The sequence below is a fragment of the Conger conger genome, chromosome 6 (genome assembly GCF_963514075.1).
Source record: "Conger conger chromosome 6, fConCon1.1, whole genome shotgun sequence".
In the NCBI taxonomy this organism is placed as follows: Eukaryota; Metazoa; Chordata; class Actinopteri; order Anguilliformes; family Congridae; genus Conger; species Conger conger.
In genome coordinates, this window is record NC_083765.1 from 31,636,422 (window position 1) to 31,649,005 (window position 12,584).

The following is a 12,584-nucleotide window of genomic DNA, read 5'->3' on the forward strand; positions in this document are numbered from 1 at the left end:
AAATGTAATGATATGAAAGAATATGCATTTGCAAAGGATTTATTATTACTCTATCCATTCTGACCTCCTGGGCATTACACCTCAAATTGTCCTCAGTTCTCAAATAATTGAGTCGACTGGTGTCATTGGAATTCAGCCATCAGGAAACTGATATGCACCAACGATTTTGTTGTGACTTTGTTGTTGCTGACAAATGTGGGAGAATAATTTTTCATTTCAAGTCCATGTAGCCTTTTCACTCTTTTTTTTTGTGTTCACTTGATAATTTTTGCTCTTTACAGAAACAACCTAAGAATTTGAAAATACATAAGAACCTTTCTATTTCAATCAGCGTGGCATTATGAAAGTTTCCTTCCGTTTGCTTTTTTAGGAGTTTCTTAGGGTTGTAATGACTTCATTCTACACCACCTCATCTCCACAGAATACTAATATGTCACTAAATCTGCTATAATGGTTTCTATTCTATTTAGTTTGCTAAGCACTGGGCAGGCTAGCTGAGAGAGAACAGGCCCAGACTCACAGCCCCAGTATTTCTTGGTCACTGATCCCAGTGTTGTTGTCTCCTTAGCAGGAAAGCTACATGGACAGACTGTGGTACTGCGCTGGCTTTCCCACAGCAGGAACAGAAGAGAGGCCGGGATTCCACAGCAGGTCAGGCCCCAACGATCATCATACTTTACTCACTTCCACAAATTCTTAGTTATTGTATCATAATTGAATGATGTCTTGAATTTCATTAGTTATTAGTTATTATTAATAATAGTTATTATTCATACCTAAGATTGCGATATGGGTAGTGAACAATCCCTGCTGAAAAAAAACAGCTCAAGCTAGCTGAAACAGCTGGCAGCTGGTTGACCAGTTCAGACCAGCTCCCGGCTTGACATGGATTGACCAGCTCAAGCTATGTTTTGAAACAGATAAGACAAGCTACCAGCACTAGCCGGTTGACCCAGATAGACCAGCTTTGTTACCAGCATGGCCATGCTGGTTGACCAGCTCATACCCAGCTACACCAGCTTTATTACCAGCTTGACCAGCTTGATCAATTTTAAAGCTGGCATAGCTGGAGTTTACTGCAGGGAATGAAACCATGTGTGGCTAATACAGCCTAAATGTGCCACAGCATAGTTTAACAGCATCTGGATCTGGTGCACCTTACGATTTCTACATTCTTCACCTTCATCAAGCTTGCTAATTGCATACCCCAATTGCATACTTTACTTGGGAGTCAGGTGTGAAGACAGTCTGACCAATCAGTAGCACTAATTGTTCAGCGAATTCTAATCTTCAGTCACCAGTCCTATAAGTAACAGGAGTATTTGAAGTTTGATAAAAATAAAAAATAAAGTTCATATAGTTCTACAGACAGTTGCTTCTGCTCGGGTTTGATGGTAAGCCAAGCAATGACTAACTTCACAATTGAGGGGGTTGTTTCCATCATAGCTCTCAATTTCTTTGTTTTAACTGATCCTTGAGGTTGTTCCACTAGAGCAGCAGAAAATAGTTTTTTCAAATGGCAGACAAGTACATGTCCTCTTTGGTAATTGTTGCAAAATGCTTTACAATATCCATTTTACCTGTTTCGGTTCCACCTCATCAGTATATCACACAATGGGCAATCACCCTTACCTCATCCACTACAGCTGTTGTCTTACATAGCTGAACAGATGGACCTTCTACAGTTTTATTTTTGTTCTGTCATTTTCATCATCTTGTCATTTCTGTCCTTCACTGCATTGACAATGGCACAATTTAATTTTAGCTGCAGCCTGGAGCCCATTTCAGTGCATGCTAGCTTACTTTATGACATAGTAATGCTTTATTTTTCTTCCACGTTAGCCCTTCAAAAAAGAACATTGAAAAGAGGCATCAGTGGCCTTCTGTGGATTGCTTCCAGCTTTTTCAGAAGCAACTCTAATGTTATCTGGCATGTTTGCAATTGAAGTTTTCTTATATATATATATATATATATATATATATATATATATATATATATATATACAAAAGTAACTCAGTCTGTGTTGCAGGTTGCTCCTGTTTTTGTGGTCATTTGTAACTGGCTTGGCTTCATGCTAATATTTCACACAATATTTTCAGGAATTTTCACGATGGGCTAGGCTTTCCTGAAGCAAAAAGCTGAATAACAGTTAAGGTATCAAGCAGGCCTAACAGTTGTGGTGTTGCCTTCTCAAGCAACTGGCACTACTAAACTATACCATAGATGAGGCCAGTTCCATTCAATCTTATGTTGGCCTTCATCAGGGCATAGGTCACTTTGCAAATTCAATTTGCAATGCATATAACATTTAATTGAATGAAGGCAGGCAAGTTTAAAAAATGTTCATGTTTGAGCTGGGGAGCTGTAGGCTTGGTGTCAACAGGATCAGAGGTGACTTCAGACGTGTGTTCAAGACGTTTGCAGTGATCTATGTTTGCAGCAAACAGTTACGGTTGAACGATTTTAAATGAACATTCGATATGTAATGTGTAAATATGTAATCAGATCAGAACAAATAGAGAACATCTGACTGACAAATATAATAATGAAATAAGCCTCAACCTTGCAGTGTTCTTCCTGATTGTTCTTCTGGTTTCTGTTCAACCTATAATTTAGAATATTCTTGTCATACCATTAACAACAAATTGTCTTTTCTGCACTGCTGAAAAGGTCAAATTAATTTACACTGCAGGATTCCGGGCCTGTCACAATCACAGTCACTTATGGGGAATGTATTTATAAATCCAGGCACCCTGCCTTTTTTCTCCTCGTTGCTGTTTATAACCAAATTGGAAATCGTTTTCTTGCTCTGAGAAGTGGGGCTCAGATCCTCAGCCACCTCTCAGATTTGGCAGGGACAGACACATGTCACTGGTCTCCTCCATGAAGTAACAACGGACAGCATAAACTTTCCTGGAGACTGTGTCGCTAGACAAGAACGCCATTGACGACAGCTCTAAAAGGGCTCCATCAAAAATAATCTTTAAGGGCTGGTCAGTGAGGGAGGTGGATTTCTCTCACCAGTAAACATTTCCGAGCCACAGTGTCTACAGAGTGTCAACAGCAGGGTTGCCCAACACCTGTTCCTAGAGATCTACCCTCCTGCAGGTTTTCATTTCAACCCTGAATTGGCACCCCTGATTCTGCTAAGTAGCAGCTCTATGTGATCTCTTGCTATTGAATAAGGTGTGCTTTGCTAGGGTTAAGGTGAAAACAGACAGGATGGTAGATGTCTAGGAACAGGGTTTTGCAGCTGTGGTCTACAGAGTGTGGCAGTGCCTTCAAGCTGGAGAGCCATCCTCCAGACGTAGGAAGGGGCGTGCACCTGCTTGACTTTGTTGTCACAGTAACCTTCATCTTATCGGCAAGCAGCCGATTGAGGGCCACTGAGGGGGTGGAGTCTAACAAGCTTCAGGCACCATGTTCTTCCTGCCATAAGAGGAAGTCTAAAACCCCCCCATACACACACACACACACACACACACTGCCGTAGGCCCATTTGCCTCTCCGTTCTTCAATATTGATTCAGTTACTTGCAGCTGCATGTGTATCCTTTTCTCACACAGCAAGACCCATGTTTAAAAATGCTACATCCCTTAATTCAAATGGACCCCACTGCGCATGCATGCTCCGAGCAAACGGGAAGCCATTACTTTATCCCACAGCTGTGGAGACTTTCTAGATTACGAGTCTTAGCGAACAGCAGGGACCAGAGCGCAGTTGTTGTGGGATTCTGTGGGAGAGCAGCTGTTTGAAAGCACTGGCGGCTCTGCTCTCCTCTCTCCCCCGCACCAGGCACAGCATTGGAAAGACGGCCATTCTGGCCCAGTGTTAATCCCCAGTTTTAAAAATCTTTTCAGGGAGCTTGCTACTCGAATGCACACTGCCTTCAAAGTGCTTGGGTAAGAGGCAAGGGCACTTAAGAAAAATAACGCTGTTTTTGCAGTGCCATGAAAGCATTCTATGAATATTCTTTCTTGTCTAATGAGCCCTTTCTCAGCAGTCACTTATGAGGACTGTGTGACAGAGCTCTGCACTTGTCAACAGAGCACTAATGGAAGCAGGCGTACATAAAGGAGCAAGCTGGATCCAGGTACCAGCCATTGAATTTGTTGTGACCAGCATTTCACTGTCTCAGCTGGCTCAATGTAAATGTGACATTTCATCGAGCACCCTGGTCTTCATTTACGTGTTCAAGGAGCGTGTCCTCTCGTGCTGTTGCAGGCAGAGCACACACACAAAAAAACGCTTATACAACTTTTTTGTTTCTTTGTTTTCTGCACAATGGCTGTATTTTATCCTCAGATGAGATGGTACAGATGGTGCTGCCTCTCACTATGCACTACACAGTCCATAGGGACTGCTTTCTTCTGCAGTCTGAGAGAACGGCACCTTTAAGCAACCAAGCCTGCACACAGGAACCTGCTGAGATAGTAAGAGTGGTTTGGAGAAAAGTCAGTGGGGTCAGAGTCGCAGTTTAACTGACACAAAAAAGATCACAGATTTTCACGTGTCCCCAGTCTTTGGTGCAGAGGGATCCGGAGGGTGCCACACAACTTCACAGAATTAGTACCACTTCTTTTCTCTAATACAGTGACCAAATATAATTCAAATTTGGATAAGATTCATGAAATATGGTTTACAATATTAATTTTAATGATACTTTTGTATTTGGTTTGGATAAATAGTTAATGGAAATGAATGCATGCCAACCCATGGTATTATAGGGGCCGATGGATTCTCTTTCTAGTCTTTTTTTCCTCCAAATTTGGAAAGACTAATTGCATTCACAGGCCTGTCTGTTTGCTGAAATGCAATTTCAAGGAGTGCAGACAAGCATATGCTCTCCTCCGGGGTGCCGAGAGTTGCTGTTGCTTCTTTTCACTCCGTTGGCCAGTTTTTACACAGCCGAGCCATGTATTCTTTGCTTTTTCAGAACGCACCTTAAGCACAGCTGGCCTAAGTAGACAACAGGGACCTGATGAATCAGAGTTACTGTTGCACAATGACACAAGAACAATCCAACCACCTCCCCTGGCAACACTATGCCCAGTCACGTGCCTCTGTGCACATTGAAAATAAGTGTTTTAGCAAGATGAGCCACCTGGTTCTCTCTTCATTAAATTGAAGATTTAGGTCTCGGATGAGTCTCTGTTTTCACATCCATAATAGGCATTCTTGACGGGTGTTATTCAGTGCCTTAGTGATTCAGCTGTTGTCATCTCAATGAGAAAAAAAACAGTTGGTGACAAATACGCATATAAAGATGAGCTTGTTCACCAATAGTTTTGTTATGCCAAGAACACGTGTTCCTCTGCAGTTAATGTTATTTATTGTGCAAGTATTTGTGGGCCATGTAAGCCTGACACAGACTCCATCTCAAAAATTCTCAAAACAAACTGATACTTTGTCTCGAAACACCATTGAGCCATATGGAGTCTGCTTGGCTCCAAATACTATGTTTGTACAGTTTTGTTTGCAGGATTCACTGTAACATTGTAGATAATGTGCAGACTTTAATCTTAGCCATACTGTAGAATGTCACAGCCAAGAATATACGACCTGTGGGAGTACTCCCCAAATACTTAAACTATTTATGCTTAAAAAAAACAAAACACCCAAAGCACAGCAGCAGCCCTGGAGCTAAGGTGTTCCCAGAAAACTCCACTGAGACTTGCAGTCTAAAACATATCTTGCAGAAACCCTGGAACCAAGGTTTTATTAAAGACCACAGACTCAGAGACATAGGATGCACCTGAGGATGCTGCATGAGCGACATATGTTCTAGAATTCCGAAGGCTACCAACAATTGTTTCTTCTAAGGTCTCTATACAGTGCAGATAATGAATTTAGTTTGTTGTGTGTGATATGCACTAGTGCTTGTGTAAACTTTTTTTTCTTTTTTTCGTATTTTGTCTTGTATAGATTGGCGACCTGTCCAGGGTCTTTTCTTGCTCTCACCAAATGGATGCTGGGATAGGTCCCAGCACCCACGACCCCTAGTTGGTTGGATGGATTTTGTCTTGTATACAGACAGAGCTCATATAAACACCAAGGCATCACATTCCAAACATCTTATTTCAGCAGAAGTTCTATTATGTTGTAAAACATTGATTACATATTTTTGTAAATTATTGTATTCAATTGCTGTAGCTATGAGACTTTATCTCCCGTAAAGAAAAATTGTATGGGTATGTGTTCGATAATAGATGGGAAGATTTGAGGATCCAAATGTTATCCTATTGTTGCCAGAGCAGAAATGCCTGAATAATGATGTTTCCCAGCAATGCCAGAGGTGGATAAATCAGTGATGAGCTGGTATTCTATCACCAAACCTTTCAAATGGTGTGTCAAGACCTGTGGCATACCAAAAACAAGGTGATCATTCCTGATCTATTTTCACTTTTTAAACTGTAGCCTGATGGACTTCATGAATCGCCAAGGGGCAGGCAGGGGCTTCACATTTTTGACAAATGATTGGAGACAAACTGTCTGAATGGGGTGGAATTGATATTCCTTCAAGCCAAGTCTCTACTGAGGGTACTCATGACCTTTATCTGGCTCACCTACACAACACATAGTGCTGTGAGCCACACAGAGAATGTGCACGCCGCCATACTGAGAAAGAGGGCTATTGCTAACTATTGCCCTACTATTGCCCTGCTAACTATTGCATTGTTAACTGCAACTGCTCTTTGCGACTCCAAGTATGAGTACATCTGATAAATGCCTTACATTACAGCATTTTGGCATTTATCAGAAGCTCTCATGCTTATGCTTTTATACACATATTACATACAGCTGGATATTTTGCTGAATTATTTGATGTCAGTGTCTTGTAATGGCAGTGCCCCATCTGCCCCAGTCTTTATCTTGACGTGATGCCAAGGACAACTACTCGAGCTCTGGATCAGTGGTGAAGAGTCTCAATTTTCAGAGTTCCTTTTTCTCTGTCATGTATACTGCAAATTATGTTACCTTCTAATGTTGATGTATGTTAAAAAGGCCACTGCCAAAAGGGATATTGCTTGTTTTTAATTCCTTAGTCGACACTCAAACTTGAAATTGACAAAAAAATCTAACAACTTCTTGGCAAAAAAAGATTAGGATTATGTTTAAGATTATGATATTAACTTTGACATTCCATTGATTGTAAAATTGTGGGTCAGTAATGCATGCCTGTAATTGACGTCTCTGCTCTCAGGCACTTTGTAGGTCAGGTTTTCAAATTCCAGTTCAGATATTAGAACCCTCACTGCTGAGTGACTAATCCAGCTGCACCGTAAATGAGACTGACGCCCAGAGTTCTTCTGGGTTTCCTCAATCTGACAGATCCTTAAGATCTTTTTGAGACAATTCCCAGGGAAGAGCAGCACATCACAGGCATACCCAAACAGAGGGATGTCTTTGCCCTCTAAGACGCATTGTTGTCCAACATTTGCTCGTCTTGTTATCCCTTGTGGTGCAGTATTTGGATTCCTGTTCCAAGTTACTGAATTTTGGATTGCCATGATGTTGATGGTAAATGGTTGGCATTTATATAGCGCCTTTATCCAAAGCGCTGTACAATTGATGCTTCTCATTCACCCATTCATACACACACTCACACACCGACCAGCTCGTCAGGAGCATTTGGGGGTTAGGTGTCCTGCTCAGGGACACTTTGACACAGCCCGGGCGGGGGATCGAACCGCCAGACGACTGCTCTTACTGCCTGAGCCATGTCGCCCCACAAAAGAGAATTCAGAAAGAAACTGTGGCCGTTACATTTACCAATGTAACAGGCAAAAGAAGTACCAATTGCTGTGGAGTCGTCTCATAGCCATGAGCTTCTGAGGTGTTAGTGGCCTGAAAAAACCATACCCTGCTGAAAAACACAGCTCATGATAGGTTTTGAAACAGCTGGTAGTTTATTGACCAGTTCAGACCAGTTACCAGCTCAACATGATTTACCTAGTTCACCAGTTCAGACCAGCTCCCAGCTTGGCATGGTTTGACCAGCTCAAGCTACAGTATTGAATCCAGCTAGACCAGCTTATGACTAGCACAATGTTCCAGTAGGTCAAGCTGGTATAGCTGAATTTTACAGCCGGGTATCCTTTGGTTAACACGTGGTACTTAATATTCCTACAGCATGCTTAACCTGCACTTATATTGCTCCTCTGATTGGTATTTGGATATTGACATTGAAAAAGTTTACAACAATGTATTTGCACATATGGTTCCTTGTTAAAAACATTTAACTTGAGAAAATTATGTGTGGTGCTATGTGGGTGTTGATGAGATGTCGTTCATCTCCTGAATGATGAAACAATAGGTTTTGTGCTAGCTTATTAGGGAGATGCCTCCTGCAAGCATGTGTTCTTGTTCCCTGTGTCTAACACTGGAAAAACAAGTTCATATCTGGTGATGTCATGCCAACCATGATTTGCCGAGAGAACAGCCAGTGAAAGGTTTTTCCGACATACTGAGCCCTGTAAGATTTACAAGCCTGTGTATCTGTGAACAAAAAGGCTTCATTCGCACCGGCAGAACTTCAAAAGGTCAAGCAAGCGTTCCCTGATCTATAGTCAAGAAGAACCCCAGCTGGGAGTTGTCACTGTAACTCGGAACCGTTGATAAGGCCAAGAAAGTATTCTACATCACTGAGACACTTTACACATCCTGTGGGCTATCTCTATCTCCAGAACCTGATTATTATGTTTGCCTTATAATATGAATGGATTTGTTTTACACTTGGTATTTTAGAGCCCTTTTCAGTCACAGGCAAGCCTCTCGCGAGTAGCAGCTAACTGCTCATCAGTTAAATGCATTCTCCGACAGGGATTCAGCATATTTTTGTACTAATGCTTGTCATGCTGACAGAGTAATGTCGAGGCGCATTAGAGGAAAACAATAGTAAGTTTGTGACTGGCATTTGAGTAGAGTCAGCTCACTTTCTATGAGCTGATAGTGCTGGATAAACCCTTCTGCATTCACAGAATAGGCACCCTGGCCACAGGGAAGAAAACAGGTGAAGAGTTTCTATGGGTATTATACGAGTGGAGGCTTTTTGAGGATTTTTGCCGCCTCCTTTAATGTGTGCAGTGGCCTCAATAATGAGCTGTTGTTGCCAGGCACACCCCTAATTGACACCAGACGTTCCAGCACAATGCATCCTGGGCCTTTTCTGAGAAAATCTCTGGAGAGAGGTGGGGGGCTGGCAGGGGTGATGAGACAGGGCTGGCCCTCTTAGGAAATCACATGGCCTTCGAATGTGACAGGTCCACCGGGTGTGCAAGATGGTCTGAACACACGTATCAGATGAAGCATGGCTGAGAGCGATGCAGTGGAAACAGCCAGTGACAGCGCTCACAGCGCATGCCGGCTACATCTGTACATAGACCCGAGTGGGCCGTGCACATTTGCTGGCGACTGTGTGGGCGTACCTCTCAGCGGAAGGATGTAGAACACACCGCCGCCTCTGTGCTGCTCTTGCGCATCCGACTAACCTCGCCCACCTGAGCCGCACACCCCCCCCCCCCCTCTCCCCAACACTCGCACTGATACTGATGAGCACTTCTACCAAGAATCGCCTCGTTTCCAAAGCCTGGGGTTTGGGGAGATCTCGATGCGTGCATTCGCTTGTGGAGCAAAAGTAGGCCACTTGAGTTCAGCACATTGTTATTGTAAGCTAATGAGCCGCTATAGTATTTGGAATGCATCTGCATTTTAGGCTGAGCTATTTTTCACATAGAGCACTTTTGTTGTTACACTAATTGAAGGGCTGCATGCTGTAAGAACTTGGAAATTAACCGATTGTTCTGAACTGGTTGTGGCTCAGAGGGAACAAAGGGGATTTTTGTGCAGTGCAGAAGTGGTTGTAAAACTGATTGTGAACGTTATGGTTGGAGACTCAATTCCTGCCAAGCTACTTTTATTACTTAAAGAAATGCCCGGCTTTGTCTTTTAATTCCCAATTTAGACTCACTAATTGTGCCTCTTGAGTTGCCAGCACCCTTGTGAAATGCATGCATTCTTTATGTAAATCCTTCCTAAATGAGTACTGACAACACATATTAATCAGACAAATTCAGCTAATTTAATTTCAAACTGACACTACCCCTCTTTATTCAGAAGGAGCCATCTGATGAAGTGGGGTCGTTTCTTTGTGCGATTTTTCCTGGACCTTCGGTTTTATTTAATGTTGCAGGCACAGCTGTCACAATTTTCATGTTTTGCTCTGATGGGTTTGCCTTTGAAAAGCATCAGCGTGGCCTCAGAATGGAACATATGTTTTCCCGTTCTCAGAGCCAAAGTCTAGTCAAATGTTTGGATCTCAGGCTCTAGCAGAAAAGCCTGTTAATCGCTCCAAGCACCTGGACCAGCTTTACACATTTCGACTTAATTAAAGTGGCTGTCATCTCCACAGCCCCTCTGAGCTCCCATAGGTTGTCCCCACCAGAGCAGACCCCAAAGAAGACTGTAAGCATGCTCCTCGCCGTCCATAGTGGCCCTTAGAAGAAAATTCTCTGCTTCACTTGCATGTTTATAGTCCTCCATTTTACCTAAGCCCTCTCATGATTGCCAGGGTTTTTGTGCCAAGGAGCACTGTGACTGCAAACAGTGTCTCCGATCCCGAGACCCAGAGGAACCCGCCAGCAAACAGTAGCCGTGCCTCCCATTATAATAGTGTAGCGTGTTAGCACACTTGCTGAATGCTAAGGGAGTCCTTGGCCCGGTCTTTTTGTTTTTCCTTCAAACTCAGAATTAGCAGTTAAGCTACCGCTATCACCGCCATCATGTCCCACTGCTCTTTGGAGCCTGGGGCTCCAGTCTCGCCTGGAGGAGAAGTCTGCCTGAAGCTGTGCCTCTCTGTTTGCTCATTGTCCGGTTATCCTGGTTGGTATTGGCTGTCATCAGAAAGGAAGTGTAATGTTCCAGTTGCCTTCACAGTATAGCACAGAGAGCAGAACTGCTGGAGACAAGGAAAGACAGTTCTGAGCAGACAGCTAAAACAGCACCAGCGATCACAGAATTAAAACAGCTGACATAAACATACTCTTGCCCTGGAAAAGGCCACACAAAGAAATAGTATAGAGCATGTATAATGTAAATATAATGCAAACAATAAAGAAACTTGAGCTTTGTCGCACGTTTATGACCCATCTACAAGTGTGCACTTGGCTGTGTAGTTGTATAGAAATTCAGTACAATTGTAACAATACTGGGTAACCAATGCCAGTAGCCTGGGAATCAGCACAAAATCCAGCCAGAATATACAAACATGCATTTCTTTGCAAAACTTGAAGAGTTCATCAAAACAATTCCATGAACAAGCCTGGAATTTTGGAAAACTAGTGCATCTTTTCAGGCTCCTATCCCTATCCTGCTTTGGTAGTCTGCTTTGGTAGGCAAAAAAGTACTGAATTTCTTGCTGTAAATATTAAATACATGAGTTTCCCAGATCTAGTTTCCGTCTACCAACCCATTCCTGCAAAACAGATTTCCAGATACAGTATATAACTCCATACTGAGAGTTTTGCAATATGTACAGAATCACAGGGTTTGAGCAAAAGAAAAACACCTTCTTGGCAGCTATACTGGCACAAATGTCTTTCATTAGATGACCCTCAAATGAAAAGATTTTCCTCTGGCCCTGTTCCTCCGAGCTTTCTTAGCCACGGCCCATCAAGTGGTTAAGCAGAAGTATTCTGGTGTTTATGTAATGTGCACACTGGGAAAGAGTCTTTGGCCTGGGATGGAGGGAGAACAAGGTTACAGCAGAGGCTTACTGAGCATGGAAGGCTGAGGGGCTCCGACACAACACTGTCTGTTATAAATTAGACCTTTCTCCCTCTCTATAATCTCTCCTTTTGTCTAGTGGCCTTCCATTTTTCCCTTTTTTCAGACTTTTGTGTTGTTTCATCAGTTCCTCTTCCATCATTTGTCCGCTGCCTGATGTTTTTGTTAAGGGAGTTGGTGGGATCTGGCTTCTAACAAAGAAGATTTTGAAATGAAATTCTAGCTGTGACCCAGTTTTCTATCCACCCATAGAGGAATACATTAAACATGAAAAGACATCAGGCAAAGATGCCTGTCATTTAGTATGCTCTGCCAAAGCTGTTTTGTTTGTTTTTTATTAGTTAGTGTCAGTCTCATCATCATATGTCAAAATGGCGGAAAAGAAAACAATTAACAAATCAAGCTATAGGAAAGCTGTACGGCTCCCACTTGAAAGATGGTGAACCTCAGCCGTGCGGAACTGTGAGCTGTATTTGAACCAAACTGTGGAAGTGTTGCATATTGAAGCGGAGAACGCTCTCATATAGTAAATCAGCTGGACAGGACTAGGATCGATAAGTCTCGTATTACCAGCCTGGCACCACTCTGTGAGATGATGAATAGCTCTTTGTGACTTCCAATAGAGGTTGTCTTCAGGGGAGGTGGGGGGTTGAGGACTGATGAATGCACAAACCCAAGATGGCAGACTTATGCATAAGAGGTGTAGGCTGTAGTACATAAAGCATTCTGGGGCATTATTTCTCCTTATTTATTTACGCTTTTCTTGGGCGGCAGACAGAGTTGACAGATCATCTCTCAG

At 42.7% G+C, this 12,584-nt stretch overlaps 1 protein-coding gene across 2 annotated transcripts in view; it reads left to right on the forward strand.

Annotated features, from left to right (window-relative positions):
* The window catches only part of LOC133130356 (disintegrin and metalloproteinase domain-containing protein 33-like), a 104,522-nt gene that overhangs the window by 16,702 nt on the left and 75,236 nt on the right, over window positions 1–12,584 (forward strand). Inside the window, exon 2 of one of the 2 annotated variants that reach the window (XM_061244890.1) lies at window positions 569–651. In XM_061244890.1, coding sequence (XP_061100874.1) covers window positions 569–651 — 83 coding nt within the window. The remainder of the gene's footprint in view (window positions 1–568; window positions 652–12,584) is intronic. The other variant, XM_061244891.1, reaches the window with a different exon arrangement.